Source organism: Protopterus annectens, chromosome 4.part0 (assembly GCF_019279795.1).
Source record: "Protopterus annectens isolate FY-2018-M chromosome 4.part0, PAN1.0, whole genome shotgun sequence".
Classification (NCBI taxonomy): domain Eukaryota; kingdom Metazoa; phylum Chordata; order Ceratodontiformes; family Protopteridae; genus Protopterus; species Protopterus annectens.
The window spans coordinates 856,900,256-856,927,918 of record NC_056733.1 but is presented as its reverse complement, the minus strand read 5'-3'; the positions used below and the strand labels follow the sequence as shown (position 1 = coordinate 856,927,918).

The following is a 27,663-nucleotide window of genomic DNA, read 5'->3' as shown; positions in this document are numbered from 1 at the left end:
AACAGCTTACTACAAAATGGCAGTCAGGCTCGCATGTGCTCAGTATTTATACACTTATGTAAGCACCCAAAAACTTCTTAAAGGTATACATACATATTGATCTACAGAAGCCATGCTCAAAATTTTATTTGAAATCTGCCTCATTCTGACAAGAATAGCATAAATTAAAACACTAAGTATCAAATATCAAAAGATATTTCTTGTAGCATGTATTTGTGTGTGTGTGTGTGTGTGTGTGTGTGTGTGTGTGTGTGTTTGTGAATGTGGGAGGGAGAGCATGACAGAAGAAATGACTGGCCCTGCCTCTTTGCTGTTCTACATCATCCTTTGTAGGACTAATGGGTATTTGGGTTAAGAGAACTGGAATATAAGCTGTAACTGTTGTTTGTGTGAAATAAAATATATTAAAGTAGCCATTGTTTCATCTCTGCTGGGTCAAGCCCGACATTGTGGGAAGGTAAAGGGTATGGGGCTGTCTGTTAATGAAACAACTGACCCTGCTGTTTCCTGTTGTCAGTCTAAGTTTGCATAACTGATGTGTGTTTGGGAGACACAAGCTGGAATAACAATAATGTGAGTACTGTTTCCAAATAGAAATACATCCCTGTAACCATTTTATTTTATTCCGGCAGGGTCAAATCAGCCACTACTGGTAGGCAGTGGGTATGAAGGCTATATTGAAATGATTGTCCCTTTTTTTCCTGTTGTAATTTTGGTTTTGCAGGACTAGTGTATATCTGGATGAAGTAAACTGGAATATAAACTGTGAGTGCTGTTTGTGTGTGACAAAAATATATTAATGTAGCCATTATTTTTTGTGCTGGCACAGTCACAATCGACACTATGGCTAGTCAACGGCTACATGGCCTTCTGTAAATCTGATGAACTATTGTGAATTTGGGTAAATCAAGCTGGAATATAAGTTGTGACTACTGTTTGTTGTTGTTGTTGTGTCTTTTGGCTTATCCCGGTTAGGGGTTGCCACAGAGGAACTCTGGTCCGCTAATGTTTGGTAGTGGATTTTTATGTGCTGAGTTACCATCCCTGACGCACAACCTTCAACGAAGGCACACCCATTCACGCATGCCTCCACACAGAAGACATTCTAGCTGAGAATCGAACGCGACAACGTCTTGCTGTGAGGCGACAACTCTACGGCAGCACCACTACCGTGGGTATATAAGTTGTGACTACTGTTTGTGTGAGATACACAAACAATATCACAATCAGAAATATGAGCTGTATGTATATAAGTTGTGACTACTGTTTGTGTGAGATAGATAAACAATATCACAATCAGAAATATGAGCTGTACGTAGTCTATAACTGCTTACTGGTGGGTGGGTTTGGCATAATTAAGATCTTTACTGCAAAGAGACAAGGTACAGGGTTTGAGTCTGACCTTGGTTTACTGACTAGGCTTAAAATGGCCATTCACAGCAGTTAGCCTAGTATTCTCCTATGAACCTACTGGGGAAGATTACCTGTAAATGAAATTAGCCTGTTGTTGTTCTCTTAGTTTATAAAGTTATCAATCTGGGTCTGTTGGACTAATGTATGCATTTGTTTGAAGCAAGCTGAAATGCATTTATGTGGTGGTTGTTTGAGTAAAAGTGTAATAAGATACATTCAGAGATCTCAGCTGTCCCTGATTTAACTGACTATCACTGATAATGCCTCATATTTTAGTTTCTCTCTCTTGTAAAATGTATATTTTTTGTTAAATTGACACAATAGAAAAAAGGGTGGGAGGGTGGCCTAAAGGGTGGGAGGATGGCCTAATGGTTAAGGTGTTTGCCTTACAAACACAGGGTGCAGGGTTTGAGTCTCACAAGGGATAATTGGCTAGGCTTAAAATGGCTCGCAAGGGCAGTTAGTTTAGTAATAATCTATGAACCTACGAATCCCACATTAGCAGCACAGTAAAAGTATACCATTTTATTTTCCTCTTCCATCCTACATTTTGAAACTTCTCCTTCTAAATATCACTCATAGAAGTATACAAAACAAAATCCAAGACATACATGCTTGTATTGCCACATATTCCCCATACATAGCTATAGCTATAGAAACCTGGCTGAAAAAGCACATAAATGACAATGAAATTATCCCATCTGGTTTCAATATAATTACTCTTGACAAGGCAAATAAACAGGTTCATAGGTAGGTACTAGGCTATCGGCCCAAGGGCCTATGTAAGCCTAGCCAACAAGGTTCCCTGGCTTACGCCACCCAAGAAAGTTATTTCCTGTGCCACTGTCGCACAGAGACACAGAAGTGATCCCCGGGGTGTATTTCCTATTTCCCATCCACTCATCAATATTTTTCTTGAAGAGTGCTAATGAAGAACTTTGCTTGACATAGATAGGTAGCCTGTTCCCGAGTATGGGAAGTCCCTGAGACAGTAATCTATCCCTCCAGCAAGTCCTGTTTATTGTGGTGACAAGGTTTAGGTTCCTAGAGCATGTAGCTCAGAGGGATTGGGAATTTTTAGGTGTAGCATGTCTAACAGCTCTGAGTTGGCATAGCTTTATATGTTAGGCAGAGATCACCCTGGAGTAGGCGATATGCTACGGAGTAAAACTGGAGTTTTTTGAGGCGGTCAGTGTAGGTCATTTGTTTGAGGCCAGTAATCCTCTTTGTGAGATAATTCTGTGGCCTTTCCAGCTGTTGCAGATGTCTTGTGAGGTACATTCCAAAAGGGGCATTGTGCTCTATAATGGGTCTAATGAATGTCGAGTAGAAGGGAACAATGACCTCCTTTTTACTGGATGAGAACCCTTTTATGATGAGATGTGCCATGTAGAAGGACTTCCTGACTAGTGTGGCGATGTGACTATCAAAGGAGAGACTACTGTCCACCTGGGTCCCAAGGTCTCTTATCACACATTTGGTGTTAAGTAGATTGCTGCCTATGTGGTAGTTCATGGGTACAGAGTTTTTACCAAAGGGGATGACACTGCACTTTTTGGCATTGAGCCTGAGGCCATGGCTCTGACACCAGGCATCTGTCTCAGCGAGGCCATTCAGTAGGATGTCCACATTATTTGGGGACTTGACTATGGCTCCTAGTTTGCAGTCATCTGTGAACTTCGTTAGCCAGAGGCCTTCTGTGTTAGCCTGTACTTCAGAGAAGTAGATACCAAACAGTAGAGGTCCCAGGACGGAACCCTGTGGTACTCCACTTGTCACTGCTTTGAGGTCAGATTTGGAGTCTGCAACTTTTACAGTGTGGGTTCTGTCAGTGAACCAGCTGGCAACCCATCTTGAGACGTAGGGATTTATACCTAGTTTAGTGAGTTTAGCTATAATTCCAGAATGGGGGATGGTGTCGAAAGCCTTATTGAGGTCAAGATAGGCTGTGTGAACCACCTTACCTTCATCTACGGCTTTGATGACTGCCTCAAAGAAGTCGATCAGGTTCAAGAAGCATGATCTGTCTTTCACAAACCCGAACTGGGTGGGATCCAGAGTTTGGAGGTTACCAATGTCTTTGCTTATGAGTTCCATGATGATACGTTCCATGGCCTTGCAGACCAGGCTGGTCAGGCTAATAGGCTGATAGGCTGATAGTTCCCGGGATCAGTGGTGGCTCCCCATTTGTGGTAGGTGGAATTGCCATCATCTACAAGAATTCCCTAAACAAAACTATGTACACACAGGATATATCACAATTTAATAATGTAGAACTACTTATATCACACCAAAGAAAAAAATCAATAATAAGAAAGCAATTTTTTTAACAGCTATATGTGTCCAACCAGGTAAAAGCATTTAACACTACGGAAAATATACTGGATATCCCACCCTCTACAACATGACACAATAACACCTAAATAGTGACCTAAACAGAAACTGGTAGTTTATCAACAGCAACACCCCATCTAATTCTATAAACCTATACAGATTTACACAGTTAATTACACCAGTTACTAGAGTCCACAAAAGCACTGGTAGGCAGACTACCTTAGACATGACTCTTAGTAAGAAACCCAACAAAACTGGGTAGCTTTCCAGACAGACTAAGTGACCATCTACCTAATTATGCTCTGATTTATTACAATATCCAAGGTAAATATATAATTTTCAACTAAGTTTGTAAATCTACAAACTTTGGTAAAAACACTTTTATCAAATCGTTACAAAATATTACTTGAAAATGCTAAAATCTATGCCCTTAGACTCTGCTGTCAAATGTTTTAGTGAGACATTCTAAAAAGTTCTCAATAACCTTGTCCCAGTACGTACTAAAAGGGTCAAATGCACTCAAATTGAAACCTGGCTGAAAATTTCAAATCTGCTTCTTAATCCTAAGTAAACAAAACTGATGCTCTTCACCCCAAAACATTATCTCCATCAAAAAACAATCTTGGTTACATTTACAAATAATACTAAAATTGAGGTAGTACCACATACTAAATTACTGGGCATTCCAACAGATGAAAGTCTTAAATTTGAACAACATATTCTTCAAAGAATTAAAAAGACCCACCAAAAATTGGTCTTCCTTTACAGGCAAAACAGTACATCACAGACCCAACAAGAAAACCCTATCCTCATCCTATTTGCTTCCAACCCTTTTATATGCCTCACCTATCCTTACAAACCTAAGCTCTACACTGAAATCCTCCAGCTGCAAAAAAGTAGCTAAATTACCTACCAGTATTGCACACTGAACTCACCACTGCAAGCCTTAAAACAGCTAATCTGCTTAATAACTAACTAGTATAGTCACTGCTAGTTATGGCATACAAACTGATATTTTATCATAAAAATCCCATGCATTAAAAAACATATCATTGCCCAACACCCCCACAAGGGACTTCCATTCTACAGTGATAAATTTCTACTAAGCACTACTAAAGCAAATAATTAATAAGTTGACCCACTATATTCCTGTTACTTCTCCAACTCTGGAACACCATCCCTACATAAGTGAAAATGACTAACAAACTCCCATGTTATAAAATGCAGCCCTAACAATATCTTACCCAAGCCTACTCATGCCCATATTCATCATCTAGTGAAAACATACATTTCTTATTACTTATCGATAGCTTTTTTGCTATCATGCACTTGAATCAGTAGAGCCCTCTTCATCCCCATCTTAAACACAACTTCTCATCTTTCTCTTTTCTAACTGCCCCATCCACTGCTCTATCCCTTGCATGCATTTACTGTATAACTAAGTTATAAACCTTCCAGATACATCAGTCTGGAGCAGGCAGCCTGGACAGAACTAATCCTGTACCCTGCTCTCTCTCAAATGCTATTACCACTGTCCTCCTGTACAACACTAATATCTCCTCTCCTACATAATTTTATATTTCTTGAATTCTTCACAAACCTAGACAAAACTAAAATCTTCCTTCCTATATAATTTTATAACTTACTTCTTTCTGTACTGAAATGTAAAGGAGCAGGTGCATTGGAAGCAATCTCTTCTTTGGCTGAAGAAGCAAATAAGGTCACTGGTAAAATCCTCTAAGGCTAACTTCGAATCCAAATTGGCCACATCCGCCAAAGACAATCACAAGGCCTTCTTCACATATGCCTGCAGTCTCAAAGGCAACACTTGAATCTGCACTGAACTGGTGGTCAATAACACCACATACACAAACACCATAGATATAGCCAACCTGCTGACAGACAAGCTCAGTGAAAACTTCACCCCCCTGTCCCCCCAATCACTAAATCAGGACATCCCCAGCACCTGCCCCCCTCCCCTCATCACCAGGGAGCAGGTCCTTAATGCCCTCTCAAAGGCAAAACATAGTCTCCATGGGACCCGATAACATCCCTGGCTGTATCCTACATGAACTCAGGCATGATCTCTCAGCTCCATTAGACACCCTATTCAACCACATCCTGAGCACTGGCTTCATCCCAGCTGAATGGAGGACAGCAACTGCCATCCCTCTACAGAAAGGTGGAGCATCCACTGACCTAAGCAATTAAAGGCCCATCAGCCTAACTAGCCTGATCTGCAAGGCCATGGAACGCATTATCATGGACCTTATAAAGAAGAACAATGGCAACCTACAATCGCTTGACCCCACATAGTTTGGGAAATCATGCCTGTTAAAGTTGGTCAACTTCTTCGAAACAGTCACCAAAGCCGTGGACAAGGGGAAGATAGTACATACCACCTACTTTGACCTAGCCAAAGCCTTTGAGACTATTCCCTACTCAGGCATAATAGTTAAACTCTCCCAGCTAGGCATCAACCTGTATGTTACCAAATGGGTAGCTAACTGGCTCACTGATAGAACACACTCAGTCAAAGTAAAGGAAGCCACCTCTAGTAGTAGACCTGTAATGAGTGGTGTATCCCAAGGATCAGTCTTGGGGTCTCTACTGTTTGGGATATACTTTTCTGAGGAGCAGGCCAAAACCAGTGGTCTGTGGCTGACCAAGTTTGCAGATGACTGCAAGCTAGGTGCTGTCTTAAATTCACCTAGTGATGTGAACATCCTCTAAGAGGGCCTTACCCAAACTAATGACTGGTGCCAGAAGCATGGCATCAAACTGAATGCTAAGAAATGCATCATTATCTCCTTTGGAGAAAATGTCATCCCCACTAATTATCACATTAATAACAATGTACTAAGCGAGCAGTCAGTCATGAGGGACTTGGGCACTCAGGTTGACATCAACCTGACTTTTGACCACCATGTTGTCTCCATTGTACAGAAGGCTTTCTACATGGCCCACCTCATAAATAAGGGTATTTCATCCAGGAACAAGGAGGTCATAACATCCCTGTACTCCTCCCTTATCAGACCCATTATCGAATACAATGCCCTCTTCGGCATGTACCTTGCTAAGCATATGCAACAGCTGGAGAGACTACAGAGGTTCCTGACCAGGAAAATCGAGGGTCTCAAACACCTATCTTATACAGATAGGCTAAAAGCCCTGTCCCTCTACTCAGTCTCATACAGACTGCTCAGAGGGGAAGGCCATTTCAGACTCAGCCTTAATGGAGTTGCTGCATATCCATAAGACAAACTCCACTCGCACAACCCACATGCAAGGCATTAACCTGGTCTGTGTCATCAATAGAACTTGTTGGTGGGATAGGTTTGTGTCCCAAAGACTGTCCCGTCTGTAGAATAGACTCCCTCTCCATGTCAAGCAGAGTACCTCTCGAGCCCTCTTTAAGAGGAACATGGACGACTGGATGGGAAACAGAAAATACACCCCCTGGGATCCCACCTGTTTCCCTGCTGGACAGGGGAAACAGGTGCTGACTTTGAGGGAGCACAGGCTTATAAGGGTCTCCGGGCCAATAGCCTAGTATCATCCTATGAACCTATGTAAGAACACTAAGCTTCTTTACAAAGTTTCCATTCTACAGTATAAATCTATTTACTTCCTGCAAGATGTTAGAGCCACCAGAATTGTATAGCTGTATAACTGTTGATGTAAACACTTTACTGTATATACTTGTCTTCTGTTTGTTTTTTTTCTGAAAAATCTGACTGTTGATTTTTTTTTTGAGAACTGCCTGAAACACACTTGTTAATATAAATGCACTGTGATAAAGCTTTTTCCCTGGGCCTCTACTGAAAATGGGCTCTGACCACCCAGACTTTCTCGGTCAACAAAGACAGTAAATAAATAAGTATCCTCGGGTCTCCTTCTGTTTGTTGAAAACATAGCTTATTTAGAAACAGAAGGTCGAACCCACTTAAGCAAAAGTGCATTACATCATGAAAGATGATTCGCCGAAGCACGTTAAAGTGGGGATAAGGAAATATATCCTTTTCTCCACTGTAGTGTGATCTCGGAGTTAGTATATTTAAGTGGGGTAGGTGCAGGGGGGTTTGCCCCCCTGTAAAACAGTGTTTAAAGTATTTTTTTATATTATTTTCCGATTCGGTGAATCAGCTTTCACGAAAGTTCACTTTCGATGTAGTGCACTTTCGCGGAAGTGGGGTTTTAATTTTCTTTTTTGAGATTGTGTAATTTTGATAAAGAAAAGTAGACCCATATCCTCATATGTCTTTTCAGTTTATTGGGAACATTTTTTTGTTGTTATTATTGAACATTAAATCTTGACATGACTTACTTTTTAGAGAGGAAATAAGATTGAATTTATTTTGTTAGTCAAGATTTTTGTTTAGGCTATCATGGGATAAAAAGATTGTCAAACTGCCTAAAATGCATCAAAGACATGTACAGTGTTATTGGCAAGGGCTGTCAACACCCGCACTGCATGCTGATGGGAAACACACGTCCTGCATGCTGACACGTGTGATATAACTGTTTGCCTTGTGATACTGTACCCCACCATCACCCGCTATTGAGTATGTTCTGGATTGCTGGTGGTGTGTGTGTGTGTGTGTGTGTGTGTGTGTGTGTGTGTGTGTGTGTGTTTTAGTGATGAGTGCATTTGTGTGCATGTGTGCATGTGTTCATGTGTGCATGTGTGCCGACATCATGTACAGGTCATAAAGTGTGTTTCCTGTCTTCCTCTCACAGGTGCTGACTTTGGGCTGGTTCACTGCAGCAGGGAAACTGATGTCACTGAGCAAAACAGTGATAGTGATGATAGGTGTGTTGAGGCACAGGCATGTTTGCCAGGGTCTGTCGTTGGGCCACCAGTCGACAGTACATAGCTGTCCACCCCATCTATGCATACAGTCATACTGCCAATACATCCATCACCAATGCCCATAGCTGAGGGACAGCATACAGTTGGCATTGGCCAGGACAGTGTGGTATCCATGGCACATGCATCCCAACACAGCAGGCATACCCAGATGTCTGGAAGGGTACCACATAGGCAGATATCCAGGGGTTCTTGTAGGAGCACTGCTGCTCATCATGCCAGTGGTAGATGTGCCACAGGTCTGACAACGTCACGCATGTTCCAGGCTGTCATGGAGGCACAGGCACATATGGAATGGTACACCAGACAGGGACTAAGGGCACAGAGGGCACATAACACCACCATCATTGACAGTATCCGTGACCTAGCAGGTGCCATCCATCATTACACCGAGGTCACTGACAGATGTTGGGGAGAGACATTGGATATCCTCCGCAATGTCATGTCCATGTGTCAGGACAGTGCAGGATGGCTGAGTCATTGACATGGACGTATGCCAGCAACATCAGCAGCTGGCAGTCGCCGCGGACATCCCTCAAGTGACAGCCGCTCCCGTAGTGCCAGTACCAGCTCCAGCAATGTAGGGGGTGGGCTGTCCATAGAACATCCTAGAAGACCACGTGCACGTGGCTCTGGACAGTCCCAGCAGGGACCTGTGTCCAGTGTACATCCATCCACCTCTGGGGATAGTACCCAGTCTGACTTAGTACCTGATAGTGTCAGTAGCACCCCTGCCAGGCACATGTACCGTATCCATGGCCAGAGACAGTGATCTGTAAAGCCTCACAGGTACAGTCTGTGGCTGTCCCACAAATACCCGTATATGGTAGCCACATGGTGGAACTGTGTTCATGCAGACACACACACATACTCCAGACACCTAGGGCTAACACATACCCACACATATTACATCAACATTGGCTCATTCCAGTATTCTTGCCCCTCACACACACACACACACACACACACACACACACACACACACACACATACATGTTGATTGGATGGCTCACTGTAGGCCTCTGGCGAACCAACAACACACCCTGTGCATATGATGAAACCTGTGCCACCTCCTGTCATCTGTAACATCGATGCAGGGACAGGCTACCATGGTGCTGATGCACAGGGTGTCTTTATAGCAGTATAGCAATGTTAGCATGTGGTCAGCAGTACAGTGTAATGATATGCTTGGAGGTGTAGCTGAGCAGGCATGATGCATTAATGCTATGATTGTCATTGCAGTGTTGTTTACACCAGTGTTGGTTCCAACTGTGTATTGTCCAGCCACGTGCCACTTGGCTGATGTGTGCAGTATTGGTAGCATGTGTGAGATGTGTGTAGCACAGATTTGCAGATGTACAGTTGTGAACATGGTGGAGGTGCACTGTCTGCATGTACGTGCATAGAGGACACACGGCCAGGGTGACATGCTCTGTATTACACAGTAACACTCCATAGTTTCTATTGGTGGCCAGTATGCATTGTAATACACACATTTCTGAACTTGACTACACGTGTGTATGACATGGTTTGACACTGTGCTGTGGGTGATACGGTTACTGTCTGTCATTGTTTTGCATTCTGGTAGTATACATCACTTCCACAGCCTGACCATAACCAATCATTAGATGATGTCTTGACAACTGACACACAGATGTAGGACACACAGCAAAATTTGGATCCTTCAGGTACTATACTATGCCAATAACCACTGGTATTCACCTGCATCCATTACTGACACCACTCCTGTTTAGCATATAGCTCTCTTAGGTACAAGCAATCACAGTAGGGATATGTTCGTCCACGTCTGGTAATGCATACTGTGGCCTATAATGCATTCTCCAGATGACACACACATCCACCACAAGGGTATCATACAGACAGATGCCTGCTGTCAAACCCATGCTGTAAAGCTATAAGCCAAACTAAGCATAGTCATCCACCTTTACGGAACATATTATCCCCACAGTGCCACATAGGTAGCAGCCACCAACATGATGAACAGGTACCGATGTGTACATGCAACCAAGTGTTACATCATCTGTCCTTTGTTAATCACATTTCCAAAGGTATTTTGAAATCCCTCGGTGGATTACATAAGCAATTACGGGTCTGCATGCGTATCCACAAATGTAGTTCAACAACTGTTATGAATAGTCATCATTGACAGACTTTGCTGCGTTTGAACAGGTCTGACATATACCTCGGCCATAGACCCGCACACACACATTCCACTAGGAACCGTAATGACTTTGTGTGACACAGATGACCTAGGCCAGGGATCACTGCAGTGCCTGGTCTTGTCACAAGCATACAGATGTGACCTATGGTCTGGGAAGCAGCAGCACAGTCTGGCAAGGATGACAGCTGTGTTCTTGGAGAAAGCAGGGTTCACACACATGCAATCATTGAGGTAACATGTACGTATATGTATTTGCCACACAGCTAGCTCACATGTGCAATGCATACTGATATGTCATATAGTAGTAAAAGCAAAACCCACAACACATTGACCAACAGTGTCACACACATACAGCACACACATTCACAAAGTGCAGGATTCAAACCCCCTACCTAACTACTTCATGATACTAGAGGAGCACGCATTAACACGATGTGCTATACATATTACTGGGAGTTCTCTTTTTCACAGGTATATTTGTAGGATGGTGACATCATCAGACTTGACAAAGGTTAGTTTAACGCTTTTTAGGTGTTTTACCACTCTCCTAAAAGGTTGCTCCTTCCCAAGGAGACCACACACAAACACACAGTTGTCCAATGCAGGACTCAAACCCCTACATAACTACTTCATGATACTACAGGAGTACGCATTAACATGACGTGCTATACACATTACTGGGAGTTCTCTTTTCCACAGGTACATTTGTAGGATGGTGACATCATCAGACTTGACAAAGGTTAGTTTACCACTTTTGAGGTGTTTTACTACTCTCCTAAAAGGTTGCTCCTTCCCAAGGAGACCGCACACAAACACAGTTGTCCAGTGCAGGATTCGAACCCCTACCAAACTACTTCATGATACTAGAGGAGCACGCATTAACACGACACGCTATACATACTACTGGAAGTTCTCTTTTCCACAGGTATATTTGTAGGATGGAGACATCATCAGACTTGACAAAGGTTATTTTAACTTTTAATACTCTCCTAAAAGGTTGCACCTTCCCAAGGAGACCACACTCAAACACACACACAGTTGTCCAGTGCAGGATTCAAACCCCTACCTAAGTACTTCATGATACTACAGGAGTACGCATTAACATGACGCACTATACACATTACTGGGAGTTATCCTTTCCACATGTATATTTGCAGGATGGTGACATCATCAGACTATATGAAGTGGGTTACATTAGGTGACATTAGATGGCCTACACTGAAGGAATGTCTAAACACTTTGGCCATGTGATCAACAAAGGTGACTTTACTGTCCCCAGGGCCATAATGACTTTCTCCGTACATGCTGGATTACCACCTATGCGGTAATTTGTGTGTACTTTGTTTTACCCAAAGGGGATGACTATGCATTCCTTGCCATTCAGCTTGAGGGCATTGTTTTGACACCAGGTATCTGTCTCTGTAAGACACTTCTGGAGGATGTCTGTGTCAGCTGTACAGCCAATTATGGACCACAGTTACCATTCATCTGCAAACCTGTTCAGCCATACACCTGCCATGCTTGCTTGAACCTCTGAGCAGTATCTACTGAATAGGTGGGGTCCCAGGACCAAGACCTGTGTGATGCCATTTGTGACTGGCTTAGAGTTGGACATGGCACCTGCAACTATGAACATGTGTGTTTGATCTGTGAGCCACTTGGCCACCCATCCTGTGACATAGCTGTTAATGTTCAAGCTGGTACACTTGGCCATGATGACAGAGTGGGGAATGGTGTTGTAAGCCCTTAGTGAGGTTCAGGTGGGCTGTGTGGACTACTTTCACCTCCATCTATGTTCATGGTAACTGTTTTAAATAAGTCAACTAGGTTTGGGAGCCAGGCTCTGCCTTTAACAAGGCAAAGTTGTGTAGAGTCCAGTGTCTGGAGATCTCCAATGTCTCAGTGTATGGGTTCCATGACAATTTGCTCAATAGCTCTGTAGACCCGGCTGAGTAGACACATTGGGCAATGGTTTCCAGGTTCTGTTTTGGCACACCCTTTGTGGAGCTGGATGACTGTTAGTGTATGCCATTCTTTGGGTACATAGCCTGTAGTACGTTTGAGTCTGGACAGTGAATGTAGATGAGGGTGTAGTTCCTTATGGGCCTAGTGTAAGACACAGCCTGGGACAACATACAGTCACATTGATACTATGCTCTTAGCTTTGGTGAGGGCTGCCTTTACCTGCATGTCTATGACATCTGGGTCTCTGCATCCTTCTGTGATGGACACAGGCCCTTTTGTGGGTGATGGAGGGGGAGTTTACACTGAACCTGTCCCCTTGGAGGTGGGCAATGAAAGTTGGTTTGGTGCATGTCATTCCTTTATTCAGTAGCTGGCAGCATATTTGGAAGTTGACACCTACATGTCTGGTATAGCTACCGAAGACTTTGTAGTTGTTATTCTTACATTCCTTGGCTATTTGTCTTTAGAAACCGTCCTTGGATTATTTTATGAGCAATCATTGTTTCTTCCTGATAATGATCAGGCATGCCTTTCCTTTAGTGAAGCTGGATCTATTATGTGTTTGTTTTCTCATTTTCTTGTCTAGCTTATTTATGGACAACAAACACCTGCTTGTTGTCCTATTTTTGGAGGAGTGCATCTTGGTTTTATTTGTGATGTCTCATTCCATGCATCCCTGTAGATGCCCATAGGATGCACTTGTAAATGATTCTGCAGATTGCATACCATTATCCTATAGCAAGAGGTCTTCGGAACGTTCCACTTTGGTCTTGGGAAGTGTGCAGTTTGCTTTTGCAAATGTCTTCACAGTGGTTTCAGTGACTGGGTGTGGGGCCGGGATGTGGATGTCCAGTGTGATTACTTAATGATCTGATATTACCAGCGAGGGGTTTATCTCTGTTGTGGAACACTGGTAACCCCATGTTGGTGATGATCATGTCCAGTATGTTGTCACCTCTAGTGGGCGTGCTGACCAGCTGTTCCAGGGTGTTAGAGTTTCTTAACTCTAGGACACATTGGGCAAAGGACGTTGTATACGAGTAATTCACCCACTCAATGTTTGGGTAGTTGTAATCTCCTCATATAATAGTGTTTGATAGGACCTTTATATTTGCCATTGTTCTCCAGAATACTGAGTGAGGTTTCTGAGACAAGGTACATGATCTGTAGCAGGCTACAATCTGATGGGCAGCTTTGCCCAATGTTAGTTGCACTTGCATGGTCTCCAAAGCCTCATGCTGTGCCAGTAACCTGAAGGTGTGGATATCCATAAGGTAAATGGCTACACCCCTTCCTTTTGTATTTCAGTCATGGTCTTGGGTCCAAAGGTCAGAGTGATTGTGAGTGTTTTACGTAGATCATATCCAACAGCTGTATGTTTGACATAGCTTTGTATGTTAGGCAGTGAACACTTCTGAGTAGGCGATATGCAAGATGCAAGAGAGTACGGATGGAGCATTTTGCGATGGTCTGTGTATGGCATGTATTTCAGGCCACTAATGCTCTTTGTGAGGTATTGCTGCTGGCTTTCCAGTTGTTGTAATTGTCTTGTGAGGTACATAGCAACAGTGGCATTGTACTCTTTTATAGTTCTAGAGAGTGGTGAGTAGAGGGGAACAATGTCCTCTTCTATTCTGATTGAGACACATTTTGTGATGAGGTGTGCCACATAAGAGGGTTTCCTGACTACTGTGGGAATGTGCTTATCACAGTTGTAACCACTGTCCACCTGTGATCCAGGGACTCTTGTCACACTTACAGTGTGAAGTATACTACCACCTATGTTGTAGTTCTTGGCTGCAGTGTTTTTAACAAAGGTGATGATAATGCACCTTTTGGCACTGAGCTACAGCCATGGCTTGGACAACAGCCATCTGTCTCAGTGAGGCCCTTTTGTAGGATGTCCACATCTTTAGTGTTTACAATGATGGCTCCTAGTTTGCAGTCCTCTGGAAACTTCAGTAGCCACAGGCCTTCCATGTTAATGCTTGCTTCAGGTAAGTAGATACTACACAGTCTGGGAAGTTATCTAGTCCCATGGCTGCTGTGATACTGGCTTTGGAGAGTGCTTTTTACCTGTGCAGCCGTGATGACAGCAACTTTGCAGTCTTCCGTTATAGACATGTGCTCTTTCATGGGTGAGAGGGGGGTAAAGTTAACACTGATCCTATCTGCCATGATGTTGGCAATATCAGTTGGCTCTGTACATTTAGTGCCACTGAGCTGTAACTCAGAACAGATCTGAGTGTAACCATGACATGGACCTGTCTGTTGGGCAGAGATCGCCTGAGTAGACAGTATGCAACAGAGTACAGATTGGGTTACATTCAGTCTTGTTGCATGGGGCAACTATTTGAGGCCAGTAATCCTTTTGTTAAGGTACTTCATTGGTCTTTCTAGCTGCTGAACGTGCCTAGTCAGATTCATCGCAAGTGTGTTGTGGTACTCTCTGACAGGTCTCATGACTGCTGAGTAGTGGCAACCTCCTTTGACCTGCATGCACAGACCTTGGCAGTTTGTGTGAACACATAGCAGGATTTTCAGACCAATTTGTGAATGTGTTTCTGGAAGTAGAGATGACTATACACATTTGTCCATAGATCCCTTATTATCACATCTGTATTTAGCCTAAGTGTGTGAGCATGCCCAGTATGACCTTTTAGTATTGTTCTGCCTGACATTTGCTCCATTTCTTCAAGTATGCGAGCATGCCCAGTATGACCTTTCAGTGTGATGCTGAATGACATCTACTAAATTTGTTGGAGTGTGTGTGAACACGCACAGTATATACATTTATACTATATGTGTATGGTAAATCAAGTTGTATTTTTACAGCAGGGCTCACCTTTGTGTCATAGATCAACAGGGGTCATGCTGTGCCTGCAGGGCTTCCATGAGACACTTTGCATAGACTTATCACCATTTCTACATACGGGGGGACAGCTACTCTTTGTACATTTCTACCAGGGGGCACACTGGATTATTACTGTGGGTGTACATAGGATGTGGGTTTCACCTGACGCTTATACACATTTGCTGTGCCTGCACTGCTATGTATAGGACACTGTTACAGTCTTTTCTGTTGCCTATCATACTGGCTTAAGGCATACTACTGTACTACAGATCTTAGTGTCCAATGTCACGTATATTAGCTTGCGACTTCATAGCCTACACAACTCACATCACAACGCCTGGCCTGTTGTTCTCTGTCTGCATAGGCGTGTGGGGAAGGATACCCATTTGCCTCTTTAGGGGCATGATACAGCATTGCTTTGTGTTTGCATTAGTGTACAATTGTCCTGCTGTGTCTGTGCCACTGAAATGCTATTATGGCTTAGTGGTTCAGTACTGTGACTATAGTACACAGTATCCTGAGTTCAAGGCCTGTCACTGCTTTTTATTTTCATGCTGGCCAGACCAGACTGCTTAAGGAACAGTAAAGCAGATATGAGCATGTTTAACTCACTTTGCTCAACTTGCCCTGACCTTGCCCAACATTGCACGAGCTATTTTGTTTACATATACTAGATATTGGTGAAAGCTGCTTAGCACTGCTTTATATTGCTTAAAACATGGCAATCATGCCTCAGGTGGTGCTGCAGGGCTGCCTATGTCGGATGCACATACTACACTGCCTATACATTTTGGAAACAGGTAGTGTCAAGTTAGGCATCCCTTTTATTTTATGTGTGAGTCAGAGAGAGGTATCATTTCCAGGGTTCCTACTGAGCCAGTGTATGTGCTATGTGTTGCCTCTTTGCCAAGGACAAGGCATACTGGGCACACCTCCTTCTGCCTACTGGGGCAGGCTCAGGCTGTTCTTCCTCTGAGTCACTCTGTGCCTGTGCAGGCCTTGGCAATGCTGGGGGGCTGTTTGGCCCTGCCCCATGCTGTTCCTGCTGCATCTGTTTTCGCAGGATCATATTGTGTAGCATGGCACATACCATGACAATTTGGGTACATGTAGTTGGTGAGTACTTGAAGGCTCCACCAGATGTGTCCAGGCACCGGAACCATGACTTGAGCATCCCAAATACATGCTCGATTGCATTTCGTGTTTGTGTGCATGTCTCATTATGGTGTTCTTGTTCAGGTGTGTGTGCATTTCTGATGGGTGTCATCAGCCATGGCTCCAGTGCGTATCCAACATCCCCCACTAGGTGACCGTCAGGGATGTCCCCATTGGCAAATGTCTGGTACAGCTGCGACAGATGCCAGATATAGGAATTGTGGTAGCTTCCAGGGCAACCAGCACACATATTCAGTATTATACCCTGGACATCAAACACGACCTGGCAGTTGATGGAGTGGAAGCCCTTGCGGTTGATGTAGGTTCTACCCCGCTCACCAGCTGGTTCTTTGATGTGTATGTGCATGCAGTCAATTGCACCCACTACCTCAGGGTATTCCGCTATTTGCTGGAAGAGACGCATATTGCTGGCCAATACCTCATGGGAACTGGGGAAGTATACATGATCACCGACATGTGCTGACATGGTATTCAGGAACTGGTGCAGTACCCTTGATGCTGATGCCTTTGAAATCCCCATCATATCACCAGTTGGTCTCTGGAAGGTACCTGTTGCTAGTATTCTTAGGCCAACACATACCTTGGTTTCCACTGGGATGGGTTCCACTCTGTTGGTTCTGTGTGTGGCCTGCACAGCTCAACAATTTGCTGCAGGAGCTCTCTGTCCACTCTATAGCGCTCCACTATCTCCAGCTCATGTAGCCCCTGGTAGGTTACCCTGGGTCTGTACACACTTCTCCATCTCCTCACTGTGGGTTGCTCAGCAGCATTCACAATGGCATCACCCTCAGCATCTTGCACATGTTGCCTTATAACAGCAATGGCAGCCCCTAACATTTTTATGTTTCAGTTTAAGCTTTTTAAGTTTTCACTTCACTTTGTTGACTGCAGTGTTGCAGTGTTTCTGAGAAAAACATGGGGGAATGTTGTTTGCAGAGTTTTAAGTCCTGGGCTGGACTAGTGTACTGCCTGTGTAATTGGCTGATTCTGATTGATTTCACCTGGCAGCTCTGCTAGTTCTCCTTGGTTAACTTCCTACTACTTCTTTTCCTTCCTTTTCCCTTTCTGTTTCCACAGGGGGCAGTGCCGCACAAACACGCGCACACGCGTTCACACAGGCTTACACAAGCTTACACAGGCTTAGGCAGGTGCACATTCGTGTATACAAGCTTAGACGGCCTTACACAGGCTTACACGGGCGCACACACGTGCACACAGTGTAAGCAGCTTTGCAACAAACTTTAGTGATAGCCATGGCGTACACCTTCAGTTTCTGGGTTTCAGTTTAGACAACTGTAGACACACCTCTTTTATTCCTGAGTAACTCACAGCAAACACATGCCACTCTGCTCCAATAAGCTTACAGTCTTTTTGATACATACCCCCTCATGATGTCACCCATATTCTACTCTGTTACTCCCCTTATCCTACTCTTACACTCTAGGGACATGGTTCACCTAGCAGGAAAAATTAGGATTCACTATCCTTATCCTCATTTGCATAGGATTGCCTACTAATGCTTGGTTATATCTCTCAGACTGAGCTTCCCCCCTTAGCAACCCCTACTCAGTAGCCATGTTGTCTTCAGCCTGCCATTCACTTGCATGGCAGATGAACATTTTGAATTATATCCTTATTTGTGGCTTTTAAATTTTGATTTTTCTGATTTTTAGTGTGCCACACGTTTGCGGGGCGCTGCGCTACGCTTAAACATTGGAGATTTATTATTTTGCAACGCATACAAATGCCAATGGCCATATATTTGGCCATTGGCATGCTTCATCAACTGGATGCATCCTTCATTTGGAGCTGTCATAGCTCCATTTTGCTATTTGCAGAACGGTACTCAGTTGCCAACCGAGTACATTTCTGCAAATAACACTACTCTTACTCGGACAGGTTAGTGTTTCCTGGATCGCAAATTTACCTCATTTGCATAGCTTTCAGCAGCAAACGAGGTAATTTGCATAAACGAACCCTGTCCGTGCAAGAGTCGTTTTAGGAGCTCTCTTGCACGCCCCTGCCGGCTGTTCCTGGATCGCTCGGCAGACATGTTGGCTGCATGGAGTCTTACTCTACTCTTTGACTCCGTGCAAGCCTTCGTGAATCTGGCCCATATATATATATATATATATATATATATATATATATATATATAAACAACATGTGGGAATGTGTATATATATCCTAGGCATTCTGTCTCACTATTTCCTAAGAACACCGTATTCATTTTTTCACTTATTCTTCATGAAATGCCCATCTGATTTACATTCGCTTCTTTACTTCTGCTAATGAAAGTAGTGATTTATTCAACAATGTATTTGATTAACTTTTCTTATGCATAACTTAAATGCTTTTAAAATGACTGCCTTTAATGCACATATATCTTTCACATCTCATGAATTACCCACCTTAACTACCTCACACAGTTTTACCAGCTTATATGAGGCCACTCCCTAAAAATAAAAGATTTTGGTTCACATCTGGAGTTTTTGAGTCTAACAGTTGGATGGACAAAATGGAATTATGGACAGCATAGCAAGTGAGTCACTGGTTTTCACAAGTCCTAACAACACCACATTAGAGAATGTTAGAAAAGTCTCAAGTTAGTTTTTTTCAGAATACGAAGGAATTTTACACATGATACACAAATGTGATGGGCCAGAAACAAAAGAAATCCTTCTCTGTAGTCTTATGTGATTCAATAAAACAAAGAAAATAGATCTCAAAATAAGATACTTGAGTGTACTATTGAGCTCTAAAAAGATGAAATACATATACAAGCACTCACCCACCTCTGCTGAGTGTTATTCATAAAACCACAATACCTGCATATGTATGGAGGTGTAACTGGTTTGCTAGTATAAATGTATTACAGGACTGCGCTAATAATCTTACAAATATCAACAGATTCTAGAAAAAGGTGAAATGCATAATAGTATAGTTCTTCCTTTGTGCTAAATGCAAACAAAACTAATGTAAAAGTATTGCTTACAAGCTCCAGTTTTCCCACAAACAATAGAAACACAAAAGTATCACTGCACAAAGCACACTCCCTCTTCACACATTGTCTTATTAGTTGCAATGGGAGGGACGTTATAGGTTCATACTTGCAGCTAGTGGGAAATGTCTCACTCTGCAATGCCAAAGGAAAATATGCATGTATATGAGAGAGGATACTGGCTGGAATTCAGGGAAATGGTCCTGCGGTTATGTAAAGTGTCTAAAGCATGTAGGTCATCTAATATGATCACTGTAAATGCTATTCAGAGACAGCTTTAGCTGAAATAAAAAAAGACCTCATTATCAGCTAAGGGGTGTCTCTGAATCACTCCTTATTACCTCATGCAAAAATCACTATGTGGTGGTAATTATCTCTACTGGCCCATACATCATACTGACAGGGGCACCACCCACAACACACACACACACACACACACACACACACACACACACACACACACACACACACACACACACACACACACACTTTGACTCAACTCCCCACAATTGAATGGAGTCACATACATACTCAGGTACACACACACACACACACACACACACACACACACACACACACACACACACACACACTTAGACAACAACCTCCCACAGTTGTGACATACTCAGGTACACACACACACTCGCAGACACACATATGCACATGAACACACACACACACACACACACACACACACACACACACACACACACACACACACACACACACACACACACACACACACACACACTTATCCTACTCCGTTCATACCCCTGCAGGGATGCACACACACTCACCCTCCCACCACTAATTCTGTTATGAATGTCACTACCCACAATATGGTCTCTACCACTGACCAGAATGGATGAATGCAACATTTTGGCCAAGTTAATTTTCACTGCTGAGCTGTGCTAATTTATACAGCTAAGTAGCTCTCTACGTAGTGTTCATGTGTACCATATGATTATCTGAATAAACTCTACAGCATGAGGGAAGCACAATAGTCATTTCCCTCTGCAATACTATGTATCCTATAATTGTTCTCTCTCATCATGAATCCTGAACCCCCATTCAGGCTACCCTGTGCAGTCCTCCACACCACAAGACCCCTAATCAAAACAAAAAAATCAATTAAAGCATCACCTATATGCATCTTCCAATATGAACACTTTTTTTTACCATCCACAGAAATGAGCTAATACTCTTTGTATCTCATGTTTGTTGTCCATGTTTATAGACAGAATTTGAGGAGTTACTGCATTCACTTCAGTTAAAAAATTCCCTTGCACTCCCAAATGATTTTAATATGCTGCAAGGTGAACAAGTTACCATTCTGTGTGCCCTACTGCATTCCTTTTTACTTCATATTTTTCATATTTTCTTCATAAAATGTGTGTTTTTTCAGGAAAATCATTGTGGTCTTAAGTCTCTAAATAATGATATAAATTTGAGTTTCATATCCTTAAGAAAAATGCATGCTATTGCAAAATGTATTATTCTAGCAACTTTCTAAGTTCATAAGAGTAAGATTTAAAATTTATCTCTGATTTTAGCCCTTTGCCCCCCCCCATTATTTCTGACTTTATCCAGGTTTCTTGAGCTTAGAGATTGAGAGGTATGAGTACCTGTAAATAGGAAACTTAAAAGTTGTAGAATATCAACATAATTATGTTTGTGATGTTTATTGTCACTTATGTATACCAAAATTAATCTACTGTGTCTCAAAAAAAATCATGACAAGCCATACTTGTCAATCACAGTACCCATCAGTCCTACGTTGCCAACAGCAAGGTGTGAACTGTTACAGTCCCATGGTCGTAAACATCAGGTAACCTCCATTATTTATTTATTTGTTTATTTATTTATTATTTTCATATAATCACTGAATATTAACATACCTTCAGCTCGTTTTGAAATTTGTAATCTTTATCTGGAAAGTAAAGCTGTTTGAAAACATTGAATGCTTTTCTCTCACTTTCAATATGATGCTGTTGAAGTTTAAAAGCATCTTTTACTGGAAGTACTAATTTATCCATAGATTCTCTGTAACATGTCTCAGCTGCAGCAACAATCTTGGAGTTCTCCCTGTCTGCCATGGACTGCACAACAGTTTGTAGGGAAGGTGCATCTCCCCTGCTTATACATTCTGTGAAGGTTTGCAACAAAGTACTGAGCACTGAAAAAAATTAATTCAAATGCATTAGTTAAAGAATATGAATTAATAAAGCAAGATCATTTTTATGATGTATGACAACCTATCAGAATGCTGGATGATAATTTAACAAAACAATAATACAGCACAATAAATGCAACTGTTTCAGAAATTATTTAACTAAATTCTCAGCTGCTAGTACATGACTTTTGTTATCCTGGACAATTACTGCCCATGTGTGTTTAGGGAAAATACTCCACAACTCATATTCCATATCTGAAATTATGTCACAATTGATCAAGAAAAGTTCAAATTCCAATTTATTTTCTACATTCAAATAGCAGTAGCCATATAAAAGAAAAAGAAAAAAAAAACAGTGGATAAAATGCCAAATGTGCCACATTTGTTTACCTACAATTCAATACTGTGCCTTGCTGTCAGCATTCTTTCATTTTATATCGTAACTATTTCAAGTATTTTTCCCATCCAGAAAGTATAATTTAACTTCACACTGTTCACATTCATTTTTTACTGATTTGCTTATGGCTCCATTTGTTGGTATACTGCTTTGCTCAGTTTTAATTCTGCATTTTCTTTCTTAACAGTTATGATTTTGCTTACATGTGATCTGGACCAGTGTTAACATTTTGGGGGCCGCGTGCAAATGTGAAGCTGGGGGGGGGGGGTCCCCTAGGCACTTCCAGTCTAAGTATTACCCTGTCACTACTACCTCTCCTAAGCAACCTTTTAGGAGTACTACGCACCGATTGACCTGTAGCTACAATGCTCTTACAGTACAACAGGTCTTTGTATCATACTTTGTTTGGCCATCTCACAGAGGATCATTCACAGTTACTGGTATTTAGCTGCAACAATGATACATTATAGCAACTATGTACAGGTCTGGACATGAGTGAAATGGTGCCCTAGGCCTATTCTTTCAGTCCCCAACACATACACATACACACACACACACACACACACACACACACACACACACACACACACACACACACACACACACACACACACACACACACACACACACTCCAGTCCTACCCTGTGCTTCTCCCCAGCTTGAGCTCCCTATACCATGCACATTACTTTTTTCTTCCTTTTCTCACATTTTGCCTTACTCTTCAGCTTTTATAAGAAGCCATAGGTTCATAGGTTCATAGGTTTATACTAGGCTATCTGCCCTAAGGCATTTATAAGCCTAGCCCAAATTTTTGTGGCTTACGCCACCCCTTATATGAAAAAATACTGTGCCCATTAGTTTGTTGTGCCTCTGTCCAGCAGTGACACAGAGATGTAACTTTCTACATGTTCTGAAGTGCATTTTAAAGTTTGATTTTTCTTTTTACACAACTTTTCATCCAATGATGGCTTGAACATAAATTATGATTAAGGAAAGAAATTCAGTGTGTTATTGTTCAGCTTTCCTTTTTCTTGCATCCTTTCAACATCCCCTTCCTGGCCAAGACAGCACAGTAATAACCATTTAGGAAATTAGTCAATTAAGCCAGTGCCCCAGAAGCCATAGGGGTTATAGATGCCCTGGGGTATATTTTAGAGCATTTCCAAACCTTTAAATCCAATAGTGGACTAAACAAAAGTCATGAGTAAGAAAAGAATTTCAGTCTTTTTTTTCTTTCAAAGAATACATAAATTGTGCCCAAGGCTTAATGTTAAAAGCTGACAAAATAGTAGCACGCAATAAACTAACAATTGTGAGGATGGTAGTGGAATGAGGAATTACAGGAGAGTATACAGAGAAAGAGGTTGGCAAAGAAGAAGTGGGATTGTCAGAGAGATGAAGAAAGCAGACAAGAGTATAAGGAGATGAGGTGCATGGCAAAGAGAGAGGTGGCGAAGGCTAAGGATAAGGCGTATGAAGAGTTGTATGAAAGGTTGGACACTAAGGAGGGAGAAAAGGACCTGTACTGATTGGCTAGACAGAGGGACTGAGCTAGGAAAGATGTGCAGCAGGTAAAGGTGATAAAGGATATTGAGGGAAACGTACTCATGAATGAGGAGAGTGTGTTGAGCAGATGGAAAGAGTACTTTGAGGGGTTGATGAATGAAGAGAATGAGAGGGAGAGAAGGTTGGATGATGTGGGGATAGTGAATCATGAAGTGAAATGGATTAGCAAGGAGGAAGTAAGGATAGCTATGAAGAGGATGAAGAACGGAAAGGCTGTTTGTCCAGATGACATACCTGTGGAAGCATGGAGGTGTTTAGGTGAAATGGCAGTGGAGTTTCTAACTAGATTGTTTAATGAAATCTTGGAAAGTGAGAGGATGCCTGAGGAATGGAGAAAAAGTGTTTTGGTACCGATTTGTAAGAATAAGGGTGATGTGCAGAGCTGTAGTAACTACAGAGGGATTAAATTGATCAGTCACAGCATGAAGTTAAGGGAAAGAGTAGTGGAAGCTAGGTTAAGAAGGGACGTGATGATTTGTGATCAGCAGTATGGTTTCATGCCGGGAAAGAGCACTACAGATGCGATGTTTGCTCTGAGAGTGTTGATGGAGAAGTGCAGAGAAGGTCAGAAGGAGTTGTATTGTGTTTTTGTGGGTCTACTTCAGTAGACCGACAGTACACAAGACCGATATTCACAACACCAAGACGAAATAACCAACACTTCACAACACCGTACATTCAAAACATCGAGCCTCAGAACACTGATGTTTAAAACACCAACAAAACACAAGCGAGCCCCACACTAATGACCTGAGAATGTGTATTTAAATGCCATGCACACGTGGAAACATCACACAAGTTCAAAAATACCTTTGCCAAATGCAGTGAAAAATCCAAACAGTGATTACCCGCAAACAAATATAGAAGTCTGTGTCCTTTATTTACACACTGTAGTTACATGACCAACAAGTTCAAACAATCTCATGGTAGATGATGTCAAATGTCATCCATTATCACAAAAGTGAGTTCCGTGCTTGTCTATTGCTGAAGTACACCATATATCCTGTTACAAATCCTGTGATTACATCATGTGAAATACAGCCACCTTACATTTTTCATGTGAAACACACACACATTACATCCTTAATAGCCGAGCTGTGGCTTTCACAAAGTCCAGGTTTGAATATGACGTTCTGTGGGAGAGTACAGACCAGAATTGTTCATGCCGTACCACTAGCCAACTCTTCTTCAGAGAAGGTGGACATCCTGTCACCATCCGCACTCATAGTTCGTCCACACAATTTTGTTCACGGACTAAAGCAAGTAGTAGTATATGCAAATTCCTTTTCCTGGCACCTAACAAGCACTTTAGTCTACGATGCCATGCCTCAACTGAGTTTTGAGTGCATGGCAGGAAGAGGTCATTTAAGTCGCTGACATTCCAAAATGGAACTGGGAATAGTGGTGGGAAGCGTTTACTGGTACATGTATGTGTATTAAACATACGCTTCTTCCCATAGACATACCAATCGCAGAAATAATGGAGAAGCTCCCTACCCTCCTCAGGGAACACCCCCTTTAGAAGCTCAAAGGTACTACTGACTTCTGACTCTGGCAGGAAAGCAAGGGCTACTAGGGACTTAACATGCAACTGAAAGGATAGATTGGTATTGTATACTGATGCTAATCCGAGGGACTGCACTTTACGCCAGATGTTCTGGCCAAAATGAAAAAGACAGCCCTTCAAACGGGCTCCAGGTACATTGAGATGTACACTTTTCAGTGCTGCTATCTCAAAGTTGCACAGAACAAACTTAACTGTCACCTCGAATCCTTGCTCTGATAGCAAATGAAATGTACAATGTCAGAGGGTAATTGTACAACTTTAAGGACTTTTTTGACATGAAAGCATATAGTAGTGGTACAGTTTTACTATATGTGCCGCACTTTATTAGCTCGTGTATACTGTATCGTTGTCTGATGGTCACACCTTTCTTAAAGAAGGTGCCATCCATAAGCCAAATGGTAGTCTGGCTGAGATCATACAGGTTCTTCACAGTACTGAACACCACTACTGTGGTGTCTGTTGTTGCATCAGTTATCACCTTGATTGCAAACATTCCATCTTTCAGTGGGTAATCATTGAAGTCCATGGTGTGTAGTATTAGTGCATTACTGCCATTTCATACACTTGCCTTCCTTCTGACTCAGCTGATTTGCTGTAGTAGCGACTTTCTGTTGGGAATATTATCTACACTGTCTAAGGACGTTGATTGTAAAGCATCCTCTACCAGAAGACAAGGGGTGTCCCGACTGTATTTTGCTCTGATTTTCAAGTCATGACATACTGTATATCTGTCTACTTCCCCAGGATCACCTGAGTGATGGTGAGCTACCGATTTCGTTAACCTATCACCCTCTGGTAGCAACGTAGTTACAGCTCTACCCCTACAGCCATGCGTTATTTTCAGCGTACAAGCCCGGTATCTTTTACTACGTCTACACCCCTCTAGATGGTACAAATATCCTTCAGTTACTAGTAGGTGCTTGCCTTTTTGTGACATTAATGTAGAGTATGTCTCCCCAATGGTTCCTGGAGCTTCTAATATGGATTCAGCCATGCTTTCTTCGGTGTGGGACACTAGTTACAAATTCTAATGCTGGATTTATACATCCGGGTTACATGTAACGGTTAGTACGTGCTTGATATGTACTATGATGTCCTAATACTGGGATGATTTTAATTTTTAGCATTTCCTAAGCATATCAATGTGGGCAGCTATATTAACATCAGTATGGGCTGATTTTCAGTAGTTGTCGAATATTTGGAGTGTCAGTGTTATGAACGTTCGGTGTTATGTTTTGTCGGTTATTTCGTCTCGGTGTTGTGAATGTCGTTCTTGTGTACTGTCGGTCTACTGAAGTAGACCCATTTTTGTAGACTTAGAGAAAGCGTATGACAGGGTGCCTAGAGAGGAGTTATGGTATTGTATGTGGAAGTTGGGAGTGTCAGAGAAGTATGTAAGAGTGGTACAGGATATGTATGAGGGTAGTGTGACAATGGTGAGGTCTGCGGTGGGAGTGACGGATGTGTTTAAGGTGGAGGTGGGATTACATCAAGGATCAGCTCTGAGCCCTTTCTTATTTACAATGGTGAAGGACAGGTTGACAGATGAGATCAGACAGGAGTCCCCGTGGACTATGATGTTTGCAGATAACATTATGATCTGTAGTGAGAGTAGGGAATAGGTGGAGGAGACCCTGGAGAGGTAGAGATATGCTCTTGAGAGAAGAGGAATGAAGGTCAGCAGGACTAAGACAGAACATATGTGTGTGAATGAGAGGGAGGATAGAGGAATGGTGAGGATGCAAGGAGTAGAGGAGGCGAAGGTGAATGAGTTTAAATACTTGGGATCAATAGTTTAGAGTAATGGTGAGTGTGGAAGAGAGGTGAAGAAGAGAGTTCAGGCAGGATGGAGTGGGTGGAGAAGAGTGTCAGGAGTGATTTGTGACAGACGAGTACCAGTAAGAGTGAAAGGGAAGGTCTACAAGAGGGTAGTGAGACCAGCTATGTTATATGGGTTGGAGACAGTGGCATTGACAAAAAGGCAGGAGTTTAAGCTGGATGTGGCAGAGTTAAATATGTTAAGATTTGCACTGGGTCTGATGAGGGTGGACAGGATTAGGAATAAGTATATTAGTGGGTCAGCCCAGTTTGGAAGGTTTGGAGACAAAGCCAGAGAGGCAAGATTACGTTGTCTGGACATGTGCTGAAAAGGGATGCTGAGTATA

At 42.4% G+C, this 27,663-nt stretch overlaps 1 protein-coding gene across 2 annotated transcripts in view; it reads right to left on the bottom strand.

The window, feature by feature from the left end:
- Positions 1 to 27,663, bottom strand: part of LOC122799628 (guanylate-binding protein 1-like) — a 983,968-nt gene that overhangs the window by 234,809 nt on the left and 721,496 nt on the right. For both annotated transcript variants that reach the window (XM_044068815.1, XM_044068816.1), the window contains exon 7: positions 21,694 to 21,971. In XM_044068815.1, coding sequence (XP_043924750.1) covers positions 21,694 to 21,971 — 278 coding nt within the window. The remainder of the gene's footprint in view (positions 1 to 21,693; positions 21,972 to 27,663) is intronic.